The sequence below is a fragment of the Procambarus clarkii genome, chromosome 87, assembly GCF_040958095.1.
Source record: "Procambarus clarkii isolate CNS0578487 chromosome 87, FALCON_Pclarkii_2.0, whole genome shotgun sequence".
In the NCBI taxonomy this organism is placed as follows: Eukaryota; Metazoa; Arthropoda; class Malacostraca; order Decapoda; family Cambaridae; genus Procambarus; species Procambarus clarkii.
This window is the reverse complement of record NC_091236.1, coordinates 3,947,659-3,969,212: the sequence shown is the minus strand read 5'-3', so window position 1 is coordinate 3,969,212 and position 21,554 is coordinate 3,947,659. Positions and strand designations below refer to the sequence as shown.

The 21,554-nt window shown below is 38.1% G+C and overlaps 1 protein-coding gene across 3 annotated transcripts; it reads left to right on the top strand.

Moving 5' to 3' along the window:
* Nucleotides 1-84: 84 nt before the first annotated feature.
* LOC123747080 (SERPINE1 mRNA-binding protein 1) lies at nucleotides 85-15,398 on the top strand. Of its 3 annotated transcripts, none has more exons than XM_045729082.2 (5): nucleotides 94-431; nucleotides 9,577-9,663; nucleotides 10,675-10,798; nucleotides 12,393-12,675; nucleotides 14,251-15,398. In XM_045729082.2, exons 1-5 carry the CDS (start codon nucleotides 212-214, stop codon nucleotides 14,761-14,763), a joined length of 1,227 nt encoding a protein of 408 aa, XP_045585038.1. In that variant the 5' UTR covers nucleotides 94-211; the 3' UTR covers nucleotides 14,764-15,398. The 3 variants fall into 3 exon arrangements, with proteins under 3 accessions (XP_045585040.1, XP_045585038.1, XP_045585039.1); XM_045729083.2 differs by lacking the exon at nucleotides 94-431 and adding an exon at nucleotides 9,001-9,220; XM_045729084.2 differs by lacking the exon at nucleotides 9,577-9,663 and having other exon boundaries at nucleotides 85-431.
* Nucleotides 15,399-21,554: the final 6,156 nt, after the last annotated feature.

Genomic DNA, 21,554 nt, shown 5'->3' with positions numbered 1-21,554 from the left:
TTAGTTCGAAATATGAAATGTATTATTTCAATAATACCTCAGTGCAATACAATGCCATATAAGCCAGGATTCCTGAGCCGCCCGATTTGTCAGTAACCCAGAGTTTGAGGTCCAGTCTTCTCACGCCATTTTGGATGATCGGAAGAAGAGAAGGCTGAAAAGCAGCCGGGAAATCGTATAATATCCTCACCATCGGAGGATTTTGCTGAACATGGAGAACTCTTACGGCATAGGGGTTCGTAACCGTTACGAACTCTTCTATGATGAAGATATAGATCCAATGGATCTCTTAAAACAAAGTGAAAAGATTAAGGATAAGGCTTCCGAGAAGGAAAACAAGGGAAAGACCGCCAAGGCGAAGTCTCCCGTAGTGAAGAAAGGTGTGAAGACGGAAACTGCTCCCAAGATCTCTGACAAGTCGAGTGTTCCTGGTGAGTGGGTACAAGTTGGGAACATTTTGAGTGTTGAGGAGGGTAGTTAGTGTGTTGTAAATATTGGCTGTGGCGGCGGGTGTTGGAGCAGGCACGTGCGCAGCAGCCCCGCTTTGTTGTGTTGGTGGCGCTCAGCACCTGCCAGGCCCTGTGTGGGGGCCCCTTGTCCCTGCCAGGCCCTGTGTGGGGTCCCCTTGCCCCTGCCAGGCCCTCTGTGGCCCCTCTACACCTGCTCTCTTGCACACTTGCACAAGCTAGGGACACATGGGTTACGCGGGCTATTAATAGCTAGGGTGAGAGCTGCTTCAGTGATCACCTTTCCTGAGGGTGAAGTTCCCCCTATCCCTCGAGTGTGAGGACAGGTGTGTGTCCCTGGCACTCGTGACACCCTGATCAATAGCGTGACACTGAAGGATCTCTCCAGGTGCTCGACTGGCCACGAGGGGCGCACTCTCCACATTGCAATTTTATTATTGTTAACCCATGTGAGGTGGCGAGTAGTGGTCCCCGCCTGCTGTGGGGCCCTCACCCTCCACACACTTTTCCTGCAGAACTGTTGTTTTCCCAAAGTCTGTGGACATTGGGGGTACATTATGGAAGTAAAGCATTGTATTGGATTTAATTTTGTACAGGATGTTCGGTAGTTTCTTGTATAGTTGCTTATTGAATTGTTTCTGAAGCTAACACAGGATGATAGCAGAACTGTTGGTAAGCTTGGTGCTAGTCAAGATGTTATAGCCTTAAATGGTGTCATTTATATATATATTCATGAAAAGCTTTGATCAAGTTTCAAATTTTCAACATTTTCCAACCCAATAATATCCTATCTTGTCCAGAAATGCTAAAAAAAAGTTATAAAATAAAAACTGATTTAACTGGTGTAAGATAGATAAAAAATTGACCACAATCGAATTGAGAATGGTCCAGGACGGAACAAAACTTCGTCGTCCCATCATTTTCTAGTGTGGTCTGGTCAACATTACCCTAAGTTAACCTAACCAAACAATATACAGTTTTAACAATCTGGAACTTAATTTTATGAAACAATTGAGCAGTGGTAAGACACTCGCCCGACATTCTTCACCAATTTCGTCTGGGTTCGTATCCTGGCCGGGGAGGATTGACCGGGTACTAATCCTAAACTTTATCCTCAATTCACCCAGCTGTGAATGGGTACTTGCTTGTTAAACGATTTGGTGGGTCGTATTCCGGGGAAAATTAATATTGAGGACTTGGCCAAAATGCTGTGCATGCCAGTGGCTTTACAAGAATGTAAGAACTTGTATACCTGGTTGATGGGGTTCTGGGAGTTCTTCTACTCCCCAAGCCCGGCCCGAGGCCAGGCTCGACTTGTGAGAGTTTGGTCCACCAGGCTGTTGCTTGGAGCGGCCCGCAGGCCCACATACCCACCACAGCCCGGTTGGTCCGGCACTCCTTGGAGGAATAAATCTAGTTTCCTCTTGAAAATGTACACGGTTGTTCCGGCAATATTTCTTATGCTTGCTGGGAGGACGTTGAACAACCGCGGACCTCTGATGTTTATACAGTGTTCTCTGATTGTGCCTATGGCACCTCTGCTCTTCATTGGTTCTATTCTACATTTTCTTCCATGTCGTTCACTCCAGTACGTTGTTATTTTACTGTGTAGATTTGGTACTTGGCCCTCCAGTATCTTCCAGGTGTATATTATTTGATATCTCTCTCGTCTTCTTTCTAGTGAGTACATTTGGAGGGCTTTGAGACGATCCCAATAATTTAGGTGCTTTATTGCGTCTATGCGTGCCGTATATGTTCTCTGTATTCCCTCTATTTCAGCAATCTCTCCTGCTTTGAAGGGGGAAGTGAGTACTGAGCAGTACTCAAGACGGGACAACACAAGTGCCTTGAAGAGTACAACCATTGTGATGGGATCCCTGGATTTGAAAGTTCTCGTAATCCATCCTATCATTTTTCTGGCTGTCGCAATATTTGCTTGGTTATGCTCCTTAAACGTTAGGTCGTCCGACATTATTATTCCCAAATCCTTTACATGCTGTTTTCCTACTATGGGTACATTTGATTGTGTTTTGTACTCTGTATTATGTTTAAGGTCCTCATTTTTACCGTACCTGAGTACCTGGAATTTATCAGGTATATAATTTATGTATATAATGTACAAATAAATAAAAATTCCTGTGTGGGATTGTCCCCTCCCCCCTTCAAGGATATTTGTTGGATTAGGCTAGGTGTGTTTAGATTCAGTTTTTAAGCAGCAACATTGCAAATTTGCCAATGCTAGAAAAATGAGGAGGGAAATACTCAGACTAAATCGGTTCACAATTGGTCAGAAGACTGACTGAAGCAGTTTAATGTTGATAAATATTAGGTAATAATAATTATAGGATATCGGCTGGATGGTGTTATGATGGCAAAAGTCATCTGGGAGTCATGATTAGTAAGAATTTAAAGGCAAACATCAATACCTGAATGTTTGAAATGAGACAAATAGGACATTGGTAATTATTTCTAGAAGCATTAGTATACTTGGTGTGCATACTCATGGCATTTAGTGTGTGTTCCAGAGCTGTTGTATTTACTCCAGTAAACTTGGAACATATTCATAACTTTGTGTACCAGGCATACCCCAGTTTGAAAATGTTTAATCTAACCAAACTTTGCACTGAATAACCATCCCTATTTGTGGCACAAGGCAAAGAACCTGTTGTATCCTCCATTCTGCCCCATCAGCTTGTAACCTATCCTGTGCCAGTAATTATTTACATTAGCCTTATAGAAATTTATTTCTAAATACTAGCTGGTTCACCAGCATTTTATTATTTAATTTAATAATACATAGCTTGTCTAATCTAACAATATAGAGTTTAATCACATTAAGAGCAATATACTGGTATGTGCTAATCCTTGTTAAGACACAACTTCAATGAGTTCTGTAGTGTGGACTAAGGCCAATGTATATAATATTGGCTTGTTCTTTTATGTACAGTATTTACATTGCTTGGGTTAAGTATAGGATGCTTAAAATTTGTGTTAAAAATTCACTTTGATTAGCTTATTTATTCCCCACACTGGTATTTAATAGTAGTCACTAAACATGTTAATGTCTTGGTGTTATAAAGTATATTAAAAGCAGAATGATGGCCTTGACTATATGTTAACCTAAATTATAGATTGGTAAAAATTTTGTTACACAAATTCCACTCCCACTTGTTGATAGTTATGAATGGAATACAATAATTCCAGTCAAAATAAGTCAAATAATCTGTATGTGTTTACAATAAAGGTGGGCGAATTTATGCATGCAGAATCATCCTGATACCAGGTTTGATTAATTTTCGGTGATTCCTGGTTCAACCTTGATATGTTGGAGATTGCCAAGGAATGTGTTTGGATTTTCTCATTTTTCTGAATGGCTTGGACTGATATAATGCCCAACATGCACATTGTTTGGGGGTCATAGTGAGATTAATAAATAGTTGTTACCTGTTAGATTTTGAGGCAGTGAACAGGGTCCAGTGGTGCCTAGTCTGCAGGCCCTTGTATGTGGAGGTGGGGGGGGGGTGCCTGGAGGACGTTGGCTTTGACCGTAGGCCTAGATACCTAGGGGGTATCTAGGTGTGTACTACAAGGCAGATTTTTTTGGGATGTTCTCATTGTCGCTGATATCTTCACATAATAACAAAACCTAGCATTTGCAATGGTATTTGTTAGTCTACACATTATTGGAAATAGCATTAGTATATTAGGCTATGGTGACAAACTAGAAACCCCTTATTAATTTAAGGAATATAACAATTTTGAATACTAGTTATCTTGTAGTACATGAATTTACATCCAGGCTTTGAGACATATAAATTTTTTATATGCAAATATCATGTTGAGAAACCCCTTACCTAAGGAGTGTGAATATTGCATTCAGGCCCATTGAACACTACTAATGGAATGCAATCTGATTAAGCATTATTTTATTTGAATACAGTACTGTATTCAAATATTACTGTGCTGGGCTATAAGTAGGCACATGTACATATTGTTAGTGAGAAATTCTTAAGTAATGGTACAGCAAAATTGCAACAATATTTACAAGTTCAATTCTAGCACTGAGGTCTGCCATATCAGTGCATACCTGATTGAGTGATTTTTCATTGTAAATTAAAAGGAAAAAAAGAAAAATGCATGCTCAATTGTTCTATATTGTCATAAAGAAAGTTTAATGCTTTTCTTGTGTAATTTACATAGCATAGTGATAATTTAGTGTTAAGAATATAGAATGTGAGTTTTAATATTCATTCAATTGAAGATAATCTTGTAATTTTTTTCACTACAGTGGCCACACATATACAATGCTAATCATTATGTATACATTTTCTTCTGTCCTCCATGGACAGGGTGAGAGATCTGTTAAACATATAGTTCAGGGATTTATCGAACAATCAACCACAGAAGGCGATTGTAGTGCTTTTAAAATGCTAATCTTATCTACGTACATAAATACACTGATTTATGTCTGGCCTACGTAAACAGCATTCGAGGTGTCTTTTTACAGTGTCATTAATATGCGTTTTCAAAAGTGAAATGGAACTCTGGCCAACTTCCACATATCCTGTATACACACCTGTGTGCACGTGTGTATATATATATATATATATATATATATATATATATATATATATATATATATATATATATATATATATATATATATATATATATATATATATATACGCTATAGTTTTTATAAGTTATCTTAACCTGTCAAAGTAGATATATATATATATATATATATATATATGTATGTTGACAGGTAAGATAGCTGCTATAGGAACTAGTGTTATTAAATACTTAACCACTGAAGGTGATTAAGATGCTTTTACAAAGCTTGGGTAAGTCCAATATATCAAGTGTTCCAGTATTCATATAATATTTACAGTTCAGCATACCTTGGTCCAGGAGGATGAAAGTTAGTCACTTTGGGACACACTACAATAGGGAGTTCAATGTAGTGCATGTTTTCTCTCCAACTTTTTCAAAAGATGAAAGTTTTTAACTTTCACCAAGTTAACACAAGGTGTATTCGACATTTACAATTGAGAAAGGTGCCTGGTACACTGTCAGGGTCAGTGTGTTGGATTTTCCTCCAGGCTGTGCTGGTTATGAGGTCAACCCCATAAAACCAGTAGTATACTTTTTGCAAATATTACTACACTGTTAATTCAATAATAATTCATTGTGTTGGACAATGCTGCGTTGATACATAGTGTATGTTAGGCTTATATCTGAGATCCCCCCTCCCCCATTGCCCTGGATGGCAGGAACAGGTTAAGTGAGAGGGCAGTAGATGCCAGAAATATCTAGTTCTAAAGCATTGTATGACAGTACTAGGGGGGGGGATATCATTAGCATAGTTTTTGTTCTATAATTCACTTGGGTAATTGCATGGTTGACCCTATGACTATTTTGGCACATACCACCAAGTACCATTTGGCAAAATGCCTCAAACAAAGATTTTCCTAATTTATATTCCTAAGAGTGTTGTAATGTTTAATGCATTAATTTCTGGAAAAATTTAAAACCATATCTTATACTTTTCTCATAGCACCAGTCATAACTTTCCTTAATAGATTTCAGCTGTTTTTCTGCATTCCAACATAACATTCCAAGAGAAAAGTTTGGGGGGGGGGATAGGATAGTCCTGGGCACTGCTAGATACCCTATCTTGTAGACCAATAAAACTAATTAAATAAATACTAAAACAATAAAATAAAAAAAAAGAGGTTGGCCGTACATTTTGGTGGAACCTCGTCTCGTGTGGTAGGATGATGCGTAACTAGTGGACTGATATAGGGGGGGGTCAGAGATCATAGCTGGTTTTGTTGGAGCCGCCCTCCCGTCCCTCAAGAAGGATCAGCTTTTGTAAAGTTAAAAATTAGGGTTCGTTTTCCAGAGTTTTTCAGCTGTGAGGAGGATTGACCTAGGGTACCCCATCTAGTAAATATTTATTAGAAAACATTTTTCATTATTTTATTTCAAAAAAATTAGAATACTGTATAATAATCAGGCATAAATTTTTTCACCAGAAAATCCGACTTTAATGTATTGGTAGTGTTTGTATCTTAACTTTTGACATACAAGACTTAAGAGACGAGCTACTGAACTCCTTTGAAGTTGCGCTGAATCTTTGGCATTTTAGAGTGACGGGGTTAGACAGCTTTTTTCAGGGGAGGTGATTGGTATACTTTTTGTTCATGTACAGAAGTTACTGTTCTGCTGCTGTATTTTTTATACGCCTCGTAGCCTGGTGGATAGCGCGCAGGACTCGTAATTCTGTGGCGCGGGTTCGATTCCCGCACGAGGCCGAAACAAATGGGCAAGTTTCTTTCACCCTGAATGCCCCTGTTACCTAGCAGTAAATAGGTACCTGGGTGTTAGTCAGCTGTTACGGGCTGCTTCCTGGGGGTGGAGGCCTGGTCGAGGACCGGGCTGCGGGGACACTAAAGCCCCGAAATCATCTCAAGATAACCTCAAGATAACGCCTATTGTTTTTAATCGCATGGTTAAGTACAACAATGATATTCCGTTTAAAAATGCACTTCTGGTCTTGCTTTTAGTGACTGAAAGACGGGAATGTAATATTAGGTCATGGCGTATAGTAGTTCATTAACCACTGCACTGTGCAAAACACCTTAAAGCTCTGGGGGTTGTGTGGGTATTTTTTTAATTAGGCCATACTGTATTTTAAGGTTTTTATCGCTGTGATTTGAAATGAAAATTATGAAAATTTTGACATTAACATCAGCTGAACATTTATAAAAACAAAAATATGTCCTTAATAACTGTACCATGACTTTTTTGTCAAAAACGGGTGCACAGTGCAGGGGTTAAAGCGAGCACATACTGTACCGAATTCTCATATGTTAGGGCTTGTGGGTTTCCAGAGATTGATTTCAATTTTATTTTTATATTTTGCTTTCCATGTTCATAGACTAAAACCAAACACACATGTTTAGTAAAAAGAAATTGAAAGTACTTCCTGAACTGTTATGGCTATTAATATGCAAGTTAGCACGTGTGTCTTTGGGATGTTATTGGCATTTTCATTAGGTTTGAAAATGCACTTCTGGTCTTGGTTTTAGTGACTGAAAGACAGGAGACTGTCCTCAAGACATCTTTTTATTACTAATAACACTCCTTTCTGCGGTAGCTGTCAAACTCTAGTGGTGTCATCCTTAACGGACTATATATCTAATTGACACAAAATTCTCAAGGTCTGTCTCTGTTCCATGCGAATTTGGCCTCTGGCTCAAATTCATTGAGATCATCTTTCATCAGATAAATATAGTATTGTTGATGGAATCGACCCACGTTTCATGTTCAAAAGTTGGCTGTAACTAGCCTAAGCACCATCCCTCTGACATTTGACAAACACAGATCAGTTAAACTTTTATGAGTTAAGGGGCATATCTGTGAATATTAATAGTTGTTCAATGTCAACCAAACTTTTTTGACTAGTTGTATATGAAATGGGCTGCAACTGTTCCAAGTTTCAGTATCGCAGCTAAATAGAACAGGAGAATTTTTTTCAACGAATTTTACACATTTTCAACAATTTACTACAACCACAAGTTTCAAATTAAATTATTTCTATGAAACTCTTCTATCACATTAGCATATAATAAATGATTTGTGTTGCTGGATTTTCCAAAATGTTTAGTTTGACTAAAATAAATAGTCAAAGTTCCCCCCCCCCCTCCCCAAATTATGCAAATATATCATGTTTATTACTACTTAAAATCAATAAATTAACTTAGGAAAAAACTTCTGATAGATTGTAGACACTACATATCAGGTTTAAGTTTCATGTAAATTGAGTAAAAAAAATGAGTAATAGTTGCGTTTGTTACTTGAAAGAAGGAAGTTATGAAGAAATTAAGTCTAAGGTGCTGCCATCTGTGACTGAGGTTGATATTAACCAATTTCCTCCAAAATTGGTACCCTTACAGAAAGGATTACGTGCAGTCAGGTGTACAAGTTTCATGCAAATTGCATGTTAAACAAATTTTTAAAAATTCTCCCTTCCTATTTATGCTGCGACTTGGATCAGTTGAAGCGAATTTCATATACACCTAGTCAAAAAAGTACGATTGAAATCGAACCAGTTTTCATTTATTATATATGTTGCAGATATGCCTCCTTACTGACCTAACTTAATATTTGATTATAAAAGATAAATATTACTGTACATGGGAAGTAAACTGATGTTAGATGCTAATGTATTGTAGGAGACGAAGGGGCACCTTACTCAAGTGACCCTCATGTGATTAACAAAAGTTAGAGCATTGACCCTGTGGATTATGCAAAAAAAATGAATAGCACGGCCACTTAAAGAATGTTGGTAGCTAAATAGACTGAAGTTGTATGGTGACCATAATTACCATGAAAGGCTTTTATCAAATGGGCAAAATGCTAAATTATTTGTATCTGTTAGCTAAAAAAAACAAAAGTTGCAATCACAAAATAAACATTTTTGATGGAACAGTTGCTGAGTTTGTACTGGTGCCAATTTTAATGTTTTGTCATGTTCATATACATGAATCTATTATCCAATACCTTACACAGCCTATTTGCCGACTTGGCTTGTCTAGCACGTAAACATTTGTGTATTTATTTTATTTATTTGTATTTCAGTACAAGTTCGGAGGGGCTTACATGTACAGTGTTTATACTCGAGCAACAGTTCACAATAATTTGCAGGAATACAGTTCATTATGATGTCACATCATCTTCAGCACAGAGTGAGTGCAAACATGCATTTATTTACTTCACATCAAAATTGCACACTCAGTTTACTGTCCCTCAGTAATCAACTCGGATGAGATCATCCTTCCAAGTCTACAGTTCCACCAAAGGACTTTATATGTATCAAGAGTACATGCTTTAGTAATATGGTTGTTATTGGGTAAATTTCCCTTCATATTATATTTCCTGAAAATGCTGGAAAGGGGTTACAAGGCATGCGTGTGGTGCACAACCAACCGTCACCCCATTTGCAACTCGTTACATAAACCTGTCTTATTTGTTTCTGGATGAGTTTGGTTAAGCTAAGGAGTTAACAGATCAGCCTGATTGTGATGGCTGTGTTGCCCTACAGGTTACGAAGGCAAACAGCTTCTTGGACCAGGGAAGCTTGGCCCCAGTAGAAGTACTGGAGTAGAAGAGCTCTCAAAATCAACAACAGGTAAAACTTTGTCATGTAACCAATTGTGGCAATGACTTGAGTTCATTATTATTAATATCTATGAACTTTCACAGGATTGTTCACCATTTGTCTTGATGCTGGTGCCTTCCCCACCCTAAGAAAGTGGTCAATGGGGTAGTAATAATGCTGAATTTGAATTATACTGTCGCATTGTTCTATTAAGATGTTTTAAATATCCCTGTTAGGGGTTCCTCTTTCCCTAACTCTAATAGGGATGTTTTAAGAATCCTGTCGGGAACATTTTGTCTGGTACAGTATTGAGTTACATGGACATCACTTAAGTATTTGCAGATTAACCAAGATACACAGCTTTTCTACTTCCTCTCCCCACTTTGCTCTGGCTTATGACAAGATTTTAGCTCAGTTAAACACATTTGCATAAACCATTTATGCATTATAAAAAAAAATAAAAAAAATGTGCATTAATAGCATTATGTGCATTAATAACTTTAAAAATATTTTCTTTAGAAACTGATGTTTTACTTGTCAGAAAGTAAGTTTTTTTCGATCTTGGTGAGTGACTAACTTTTACACTAATGCTATTCCTGTACCTAATCATACCAATTACATTTATTGTGTATACTTTTTGTCATCTAATATACAATGGAACAATCATGCTCCCATTTCAGTGCTAAAATTGTATAATGTACACCAAAGTTTTGCTCTATAAACAAATAATTAACTACTTTTAGTTAAATGTCAGCCAAATTAAGGGAGATGACTTCGGTGTACTCATTTTGTGTGAATACTAATTATGTTAACAAATGTTCAAATGTAACAGCTTTTTTTTACTTGTAGATTTTAATTTATTGCCCATAAATGCAGAAAGGAACTGCAAATAGCTCATTGTATAGGTTAATGTATTCCATTTTAATTCATTCTGTAAGTCTACATCTCAAGAATGCCTTTCCAGATTGACTATATGAAATGGAAACATGCAGTTATAATTCAGGTGATTATAGTTTCATTATAAACCATTTTTATTTTCAGCCACTCAGCCAAGAGGACCCCGCTCAAATGATGGCCGTGTTAAGTTTTCGGACCGGGAAGAAAGAAATAATAGACGTAACCGACCTGAAGGTGGTGAATTCAGAGATGGCCCACCACCGCCTAGGTTAGTCATGGGGCTTCAACAGTTTATTTTATCAGATAGTCTCATGGTTTTGTGTGGATTTAAATAAGTTCAGTTAACCTATTAAGTTTTTTAATGATAGTGAAGAATCACAAACTGAAAATGAGTTTTAACCACGGGATTTTAATCTGTATTGCTAATTGGTAGCATAGGTAGTAGTATTGTACCAAAATTTATACATGAGTTATTATGTTATCAATTATTGTATTTGCTAGTTACTATATCTAGTAGTGAAACTATGGATTTGTCCTTCCTAACCTATCCCATTTAGATACTAAAGTCCTTTTGGTCCCATTTGAAAGTATGAAGGCAGGTGGACATTCTGCACCAAGGTGGCAGGCAGGCTTACCTTGTGATGGGTTGCCTTTTTTAATGTTTCGGAGGTTAGCCTCCCCACGGCCCGGTCATCGCCCAGGGCTCCTGATTTTCAGTTTCGGCTGAAGTGTTGCTCTGAACACTTGTGTACGTCATCTTGAAGGGCAGTCGTGTCTCTTATCGTCAATAGTTTGGCATATTTAGCAAACATGTTCACAAAATTATGTAGTCCTGGTAGATTGATGAACATTACTGTACTGGTGCAAGAACTGAACAGTACGGTACTAGACTAAAAACACTTCTCCGGTCTGATGCATTGCTTCTGAGTACTGCCCTCATCTTTCTGGCAGTGCTTATGACTGGAGGCTAAATAAGTTAATTAATGTTACCTATCAGTTTTTGGATATATATTATAGTGAATACTTTATTTAAAGTATGAATTTAAAGCTGAATTTAAACTTTCACACAACTCAAGTAGGTAAATTTTACTAACAATTCATTGTGGTTATCAGTAGTTTTTTTAATTGTGAACTGATAAGTAATTGCAGTCCCTGGTTATATTTGAATATGAACATGTTCAACATAGCTGGAAAGGTGGGTCAGAAGCTGCTAACTTGCGTGACAAAGTGCAAAGCGGTGGCTGAGAGGTAAAATTGAGGAGGATGTTGAGATGTCTGTCTTGCTAGACTAGCCTGTTTGTCCAGCTTGGCAGTAACCTGATGGCCTGGCTGACTGACTAGGTTCTGGTTGAATGGATGAGTGATAATTACAAAGTACTTGTACAGTAATTTCAGGGTTTGATTAGGTTAATGTACAGTTACTCTTTCAGTGGTCAAGATAGCTATTACATCCCACCAAAATAAGTTGATACTTGTTATTGTAATTCTATTTTATGTATTTTTATGAAAGATAAGCTTGCCCATTGGGGCAAGTTTTACTGTGGGAATAATACTTTAATGTAAATACTGTGTGAAATTTCAGATAATTCGGATCAGAGTCTGCCCCATATGATCTAAATGAAGGCGTCGAGATAATACTGGTCTTATCCTGGTAATAGTTACCGTCAAGACTGAAGAAGGATGTGTGGCTAATTTTAGTTTTGAAATTTTAATGTTTGTCAAAATCCCTTTATAGGCAACCAGCACTTGTGAATCTTATCTAACGGAAATGGTATTAAAAGTATTTCACAGGCTACCTTCTGGCTATTTCTAGTTTTAAGGGTGTGTGTGTTTGGTATTGATTTATGGACTATTGATTCTAGGTTTGATGGTGAAGGCCGAGGTGGCATGGGAAGAGGAAGAGGACGTGGCATGGGACGGGGACGTGGCCGAGGTCGTGGTGGTCTTCCCGGTGGCCCTGACAGTCGAGGGAAACGGGAGTTTGATCGCCAGAGTGGAATGGCTACAACAGGAGTGAAGTCTGTTGACAAGCGAGAAGGCTCTGGATCTTACAATTGGGGATCAGACAAGGACCAAATTGAGGAACAGTTAAATGCTACTCCTACTGCTTCAGATCTTGACACATCGGCAGAAAACGTGGAAAAGGTTTGCCTGTGTTCTATTTTGTATTTTTATTTGCTTAAAATCATAATTAGAGCTGGTGTTCCTGTTAGGTACAGGATAATGCTGAAATTGTAGTCTTGATTGATTATATGGTTGTTGACAAGCATACATAAGTTTAGTGGACCCTTGTATAGAAGGTCCACTATATAGAACAGTGGACCCTTATATAAATAAAGTAGTAGCTTTCTGCCTGGGATGTGTGCTGTATAAACAATATTGTACACTTTCCTGGTAAACTAATTTGCTGTAGTCCATACATTCTTCTCTATCCTTTTCCTTCTACTAAGGAGCACAGCACCTCGCCATCCTCCCATGTCATTAATGGAAGGATGTCAACGTACGTTGTGACCACCATAACCACACCCTCGGTCCTCGACATATCTAAGATTATGCTGTCTATTCAATATTTATAGCCGTTTATTTTATCCCCGTTGCCTCTTTCAATGGTCATCCTTCATTCATTTGAAAACATGGCCATGCCCTTTGCTACACTAGTTGATACCAAAAATTAAAAATATTCAGCCTGCCTCCTGGTGAAATTGTCCTTGTGTGTTAACTAATTTTCCAGTTTTCTTTAACTGTTGAAATTTAATGTATGTAATATGTAATTAGACAACTGCAGTACTTGGCCTAGTATGCATGGTGTTACTTAAACTAACATGCCGAATGATTTTTGTTACTTTCAAATATTTCTTTGCAAGTTGGTTCTTTCGTATCAGTACTAATCTATTTTGTTAGGAACATGAATTACAGACTTAGTTATGTTAAATTGTTAGGTTTGATCAAATTTCTATTTGTTTCTACTCGCATAACATATTCCAATCATATATTGTACAATGAAGACTTTATAGTGTCATTAGAAAAAAATTGGAAAAAATATTTCATGAAAACTCGGCTTGTTAGGCATCACAACATTAATTGAATTTCCACGTGTAAACTCCCACTGCTTACTCAAAAAAGATGTGTATAACCTTTTAATCCAAATTCCTATTTGGTTTACTGAGCTCTTTTCGTTCATCTGTTCCCACCATTTTGTATAAACTTCCAACCACTAATTTATTTTATAGTTTTCATCGTTTTGTGCATAGGTATTGACACCAGGTTTTTCATTCACATTTTCTTATTTAACATGCATTGTTTAAAGTTTTACCCAGAAGCTCTCCCTCACTTACCCTAATTTTGTGCAGCACTATAATGGTCAGATTCCACAAACAATAAATTACCTAAATACAGAAGTGAATGTAACTTTGACACATTTTGCTAATATTCTTGAAACTGAATGAGAAATTAATGAAATATGTAGATTTGGATGAACTCAAAATGGTAAGGAAGTTGTCAGGGAGGATAATGGTGGCACAGTGTCATGAATGAGAGTTGAGCAACTGGCAAGTAGAGAGAGAATATAAGGATTGTGTGATGGTAGGAGGATATATAAATTTGAAAATGTTGAATTCATAATTTACCAGATACAAGTTTGCTTGATAGTGAGGTATTGTTTTTTTTTTTTTTTTATTATTCTTGTATTGGGAAGAATTAATTATCTTTTATCAATTTTAGGCTCCAGAGGATGTGGCTACTGCTACAGAGAATGAGGAGGTTGTCAGGGAGGATGATGGCACAAAGGAGATGACATTGGATGAATGGAAGGCCATGCAAGGTGCCCGCAATAAGCCTGCCTTCAATATTCGACGACCGGGTGAGGGTGAGAATACAGCACAGTGGAAGAAAACTTACATTCTTAAGAAGAAAGTGGAGGAAGATTCTGATGAAGAGGAGGAGGATGAGGAAGAGGAAGTGCACCATGGCCGTAGGAAAGTTCTTCTTGATATTGATTTCCAATTTGCTGACTCGCCTGGGCGTGGCCGTGGAAGAGGCCGTGGCCGTGGAGGTCCTGGGCGTGGACGAGGTGGAGATCGTATGGAACGTGGAGGAGGGCGGGGTGGTGGTGGAATGGAGCGTGGTCGTGGGGAACGTGGCCGGGGCGGCCCTGGTTCCCGTGGGGGAAGAGGGATGAGCCGTCAAGAGGCACCCAAAATGGATGATGAGCGTGACTTCCCAAGCTTAGGCTAGACTAGGAAGTGTTACACGTACTGGTGCTGCTTCTGAAGTAACAGACCTGCTTCCATTCAGGTCTGCTCTTGCTAGTCAAGTAGCACCGGTAAATTGTGGGACCCTTACCACAGCAGAGTTGGAAAGGTTAGGGATCCCTATGCGTAAGAGTTCTCCGTTGTTCCAATCTCATCAAGCATCATTCTCTTTAAACATGGCAAGTTTTCTTTCTCCAATACAAATGCTGTTGGGGAAGGCCAGAGCATTGTGACTAGATCTCTTCATGAACTTTTTATTCGCGTTTTGTACAAGAATTGACCAGTTCAATTTTTTGTCATGGAAGCTATCGAAGCTTTTAATTCTTGTTATTCCTGTTGTGGATATTCTCGAGAGTGTAGTGCTCAAAAGATTATTTCCATTATAAAGTATTTCGTGTCAATTCTCCTAAAAGCTTTTGTTGTACATATTGATCAATTAACTGTCAAGGTGGTTGATGGGGTAGTGATGGTTATATCATGTGTACATATGTCTGAAGCCCATATTGTCTTTGGTTTTGTGTGTTGTACTATGGCCGTCACTACCCTAGCGGAGGCTTGCCACGCATTTTGTACTTGATACTGATTAACACATAGACCAATAAAAACAGAAATTATCAAGTTTTGTTTAATTAAACTTGAAGTGAAAATTATTCATTTTTTAAAATTGGTTAAAAGGGCAGCAATATTTAAGTTAAAGGAGAATCCTGAGTGCTCTCAAGTGATTTCATGAAATTATTAAATGTAAGTACTAGGGTAAAGTGCATTTAGAGCTGTGCAATCTTAACTAAAGATAAACCATAGTACAAAGTGGAACATGTGATAGCTTATCAGGGTATGGAGAATTGAAGGAGGTATATTCAAATTTGAAAGTTTTGTGAGGTGATGGTGCATTACCAAAGGCACTTGTTCATAGTAATGTGATCATGTTACATAGTATAATTGTAAGGTGTAAATACAAATATATACAATTACGTATTGGGAAAGTTGCCTAATGTAGGAGATTTATTATAAAAAATGCAAACTAAACATTTTACTTGTACTTATTTGTCAATTTTGATTTTTTTTTTCCGTCCATTATTTATTGTGGCTGAAGTTTGAAATGTGAAGCCGTTCAGTGTACATAAAAACCCAAAATTGACTACTGGCAGCAACTTTCTCCATGCTACTGCACATGCAATGTCTTACCTTCTGTTTTCCATGCTGTACTCAGAAACTGTACTAAAGTCATTGAACATGGTACTCATGAAGAAGTCTGGAGTTAAAGCCTTAAATAAATAATGAAGCTAAATATACAACTGGTCTATTTTACACATTCTAAATGTGGTTGTGGGTCATTCATTATCTTCGTTATAAACATGTTTGTAACGGCCACTTTCACTAAGGAATATATTAAGTTTGGCTGGTGAAAATAAGTACATGTATAGTTATCATGTTCCGTTAAACTTTAATCCATGTTGTGTATGATAATAGATATTAAGTTGTCACAAGGAAAAATATATAAGGGTGATAGGTACTGGAGGGAATGGGTAATTACTTACTACTTTGCTTGTAGTAAATTCTAGACTTTGAGCAGTCTTACTAGTTCATGTAATACAGTACAAAGACATTAATTGTATGAAGGTCTGTTTACCACTGTGTGTAAGCAGGAGGTAGAGTACGGCAAAGGAAATTGCTTCCCTTGGTTGCCTATATTTGTACTGCTTTTGCTGCGATGCCCTCCTTTTTGACCTGAAAAGGCATGACACCATATCCCAACTCTGTTATTTTGGCTTTCGTGGTAATCTGCCTCTTCCTACAAAATTACCACTACTGCCGACTCATTGAGAAAGAAGCACCCTCCCAGAGTACCATGGGAACCCATTGCTCGGGACACAAAATGTCCCAGATATGGGACCTCTATTTCTCCAAGCGTCAGAGGTATACAAAGCCATCATGTCACTTGCGAGGCTCAGCAGGGGGATGCACTGGAGTAAGACCTCAGCACCTCAAGGAGATGCCGAACCCAGTTCTCGGCGATGTTGCCGAGATACTACTGTCAGAGGTCACGAAGTATGTCAACAACTGCCTCTCTGGGTTGATCCCAGATACCATTAAACCCTTCTTCGGAGCAACCATTTGTGCCCTTAATGGGGTGCCTCCTCGTTGCTGCACTATTCAACCAGGCTGTTGGACGCGGCTGTTCTCAGCCTGACGTACGGAACCCAGCCGGGTTGATCAAGTATCCTTTAAAGGTACTTATCCAGTTCTCTCTTGAGCACTGTGAGGGGTCGGCCAGTTATGCCTCTTATGTGTAGCGGAAGCGTGTTGAACAGTCTCGGGCCTCTGATGTTGATAGAGTTCTCTCTCAGAGTACCCGTTGCACCTCTGTTTTTCAACTGGAGTATTCTGCACATCCTGACATGCCTTCTGGTCTCGTGATGTTATTTCTGTGTGCAAGCTTGGAACCAGCCCTTATACTATTTTCCACGTGTAAATTATTATGTATCTCCTGCCTGTGCTCAAGGGAATACAGATTTAGACTTTAGTCGGTCCCAGTAGTTTTGATGTTTTATTGAGTGGATTCTAGCAGTAAAGGATCTCTGCACGCTTTCCAGGTCCGCAATTTCTCCAGCTTTGAAAGGGGCCGCCATTGTGCAGCAGTACTCCACTCCAGAGAGCACTAGCCTTGAAGAGTATCATCATTGGTATAGCATCTCTAGTTTGAAAAGTTCTTGTTATCCAACCTGTCATGTTTCTTGCAGTTGTGACGGCTACTTCATTGTGTTCTTTAAAGGTAAGGTCTTCCGACATGAGTACACCCAAATCCTTTACATTGTCTTTTCGTTCCATGTTATGATTTGACTTGAGTTTTGTACGTGGTTTCCGTTTTTATATTTTCATTTTTTTCCGTAGCGCATGAGCTGAAACTTCTCTTCGTTAAATACCATATTATTTTCTGTAGCCCATAGAAAGATCTGATTGGAGGTTTGCCGTGTCCTATATTGTCTACTCTCATGAAAATCCTAGTGTCATCTGCAAAGGATGATACAGTGCTATACATTGTGTCCTTGTCTATGTCCGATATGAGGATGAGAAAAAGTACTGGAGCAAGCATAGTACCCTGGGGGACAGCTCTTCACGATTGATGGACCGGATTTTATTTTGTTGACTATTACACATTGTGTCAGGAAATTGTAGATCCATCTGCCTATTTTTCCGGTAATTCCATTTGAACACATTTTATGTGCAATAACACCATGGTCACATTTGTCGAAGGCTTTGCGAAATCTGTGTAAATTACATGAGCGTTTTGTTTGTCTTCCATGGCATCTAATGCCATGGAAGCGCTCTTGACAGGCAAGAGTGCCCTGTTCTGAAACCATGTTGTCCGGGGTTACGGAGATGCTGTGATTCCATGTATTTTGTGATCTTAGCACTCTCAGAGATTTTTATGATGTGTGATGTTAGTGCTAGTCGGTCTGTAATTTTTTGCCTCTGCCTTATTTCCTCCTTTATGGAATGGTGCTATCTCTGGTAATTTTAGTATGTCAGGGATAATGCCAGTATCTAGGCTTTGTCTCTAAAGAATGTGAAGGGCCTGCGATAGTGGTTTTTACAGTTCTTGATGAATATGGAGTTCCAAGAATCAGGGCCTGGTGCAGAGTGCATAGGTATACTGTTTATTGCTTCAAAATCCAGTGGGGATAGGGTGACGTGTCATTATGCACCCCATACCCATCTTGTGGGCGGTAGTGGAAAGGGTTACAGAGGCACATAATGGGCTCAGGAACTGAACCCCACAATTCATTTAGCTAAGGAAGTTAAAATCTTGATGAGCTAGTTACAAAATTCAATATATGTTGTCACATCAAGTCGTCTGATATGTGATTTGATGTTGGTATTATTCGAACCCCAGTTGGAAACAGACCCAACTATAGGATGGGTTAACCCAAGTATCGCGCTTCCAAAAGGGTCGCCCAAGTTGGAAAAGACGAACGCTGAAAGAATATTGTTGAAAACATCTTGATAACTGATTAAACCAAAACTATTTATTAGTCAGAAGAAAGACAGAAACGCGATCTATATGTAAAACCTCTACCAGACAAATATTTTAAGTAAAACCGAAGATATTTGTAGTTGTATAAAAGTGGCAGTTTTCATCGCTCGTCAAACTCGAAAACCGCAGCATTCATCTCAGAACCATGCCTATTTCACGCAGATTCCTTCATAAACGTAAGAGTTTTATATGTCACAAGAAAGACAGATATATAAGCTTCGTTCTAAATACCTTACCATGGGCATATTTAAATTTAAAGCGAAGATACGTGTACTTTTATAATAGCCGAGCTCCGACTCCGGACAGATCGATCGACGGAGCAACTCTCTCTCAGAACAATGCTTATTTCACGTAAATTTGTAAATAATCGTAAATTTTTTATATGCCTCAAGAAAGATAGGAATATAAGGCTCATTTTAAACACTTTATCATAGACATAATTAAAGTTCTAATGAAGATTCATGTATTTTAATAATCGCCGAGCTCCGACCCCCGCAAAGACTGAGCGACAGAGCAACTCTCTCAGAAGAATGTTTATTTTACGTAAATTCGTTAATAAACACAAATGTTTTACACGTCTTAAGAAAGATAGAAATATAAGCTTTATTTTAAATACATTACATTAGGCATATTTAAAGCTCAAGTGAAGATATATATGTTTTTATAGTGGCGTTCAGTAGCTTTTCGGTCATGGAGTGCAGACGCCTACGCACTTGCCAATATGTTGTGTAATTAACAAAGATACGCTAATAAAGCCTAAAATATTACATGCCTCCAGAAAGACAGAGCTATAATCGTTATTGTGAGTGCATCAAAGGAAATATATCATGTTGGAGACCAATGATATAGCAATTTTAATTTAAGTTTCGAGTCCCGCCCGGTCGAGAGAGATGGGGCGACTCTCGCCCCATCTATTGGAGATTCTGTCCACTAAAGACCCAAAGCTACTCAAACCTTCCTAGCATTTCGTAAGCAATGAAGTAATATGGTATATTTACTCACTATAATGTGGATGCTGGATGCAGAAAATGAGAAAACATAATTTTACTCTGAAAAAATATTATTTCATAACAAAATAAGATGTAAATATGTAATATCAAAGGAAGTCGATGGTCCAAGCAACAATATCGTGGAGCGACTTATCCAAGATATATTGCTCTCTGGAAAGTGTTTGCTGGCATATCAACCTTCTGTACACAGTGATCCAGTCGTTGAACTTCTCTGCTCAAATTATCGCAAATTTAATTTATGATGTTAACAAGTAGAATGCGTATTTTTAATCAAATCTAACGATATTAACAAGTAGAATGCGTATTTTTAATCAAATCTAACGTAACTAGCCAGAAAACGTTAAAGATTATTTAAAAATACATGGTTGGAAGTTAAATCAACTCCATAGAACAATATTTTTGTTATAGATACTAATCGTTATTTGTTGGTATGCGTTCGCTACTTAAACTATCATGTACTGTATTTATGTAAAATCTCCCTGTTTCTTCGGACATGGAACACGGAACCTTACACGCTCTCTGATTTACTGTTTAATAGAGATTCACAAATAAGCTTATGATTGTACACGTTATCAAAAAGGCAGTGACAAAGTCAATTTTGCATTTTAATCACAGAGATTAGATCTTAGTGAGATAGGAAAGATATTCATATTTTAAAGAAGGATTTTTGAACCATCGCTCTCCCTATCGATAGAAACTAACTTTTTTTTTTGTTATTATTAACAAGCTTAGGTATACACAGTAATGTGCTGCTACCCTATTCTATATGAAAGATTACACAGTGTATATCAAAAACTAGCTATAAGTTCATTAAATATTCCCATCTCACAGGATGGTTAGTTATACATGGAATCAGGGGATAAAATACCAGCCTCAATAAAAAAAAATCAACTGTGACTAACAAGAACACCACTTACGGGCTATTCATGCCCGTGCTACCTTTTGGGTGGCTTAATCCTCATCAATCAATCACAAGAAACAAGGGATACATCTCCCGTCACGCAGGGTCCAGTCGCACCTCCACAGATCTCCAGTATCATCTATTGATACTGTTAATGGTTCAAGAGTACTACCACTTACGGGCCTACCTCAAGGTAACAATCAGGTGAGAACATAAAATATAAGGCTGATCTATTAGCCTCCGTTAGTAAAATCCGGGTACAGCATAAGAATATCTTCCAATATTCCTAAGTGTATGAAGTAATTACAGAGTTCAAAGTACCTTATACCATTTGGTCTGAAGTCACTTATAACAGGGCAATCACAGATATAGTGTTGGTGAGTATGTCTCAGCTCTTGTTCACATAGTTTACAATTGGAATATTCACCATTGGGGGCTATTCATTACCTGCAGCCACCTGCGATACATATCGATATCCTAGCCTAATTCTGGCAATTACAATGTCACACTGTCATTGTGACACTAGTGGAAGTTTTATGCTGTCCGTTCATATAATTCTCGATTCTAAACATGTTTACTTAGTTTAGTTCATTAATTATGCACCCCATATATCATCTTGTGGGCGGTAGTGGAAAAGGTTACAGAGGCACATAAACATGTCATAGCTCTTTATACTCTTGCTTTCTGGCTTTTGTGTGTCAGTGACTGCTCTTCTGTCTTCCCTAATTTCCTAAAATATTTCGGCTTTGACAGAAGAGATTGGAATGCCCATATCCCACTCAACTTTAGGCCTATCACATTCAGTTTTAGCTGCCTTGTTTGTGTCA

Coding starts and splice junctions, on each gene's coding strand:
- LOC123747080 (XM_045729082.2), top strand. CDS start 212: ATGGAGAACTCTTACGGCATAGGGGTTCGTAACCGTTACGAACTCTTC. Junction 9,664..10,674: donor GCTCTCAAAATCAACAACAG/GTAAAACTTTGT, acceptor TTTTATTTTCAG/CCACTCAGCCAAGAGGACCC. Junction 10,799..12,392: donor GATGGCCCACCACCGCCTAG/GTTAGTCATGGG, acceptor TATTGATTCTAG/GTTTGATGGTGAAGGCCGAG.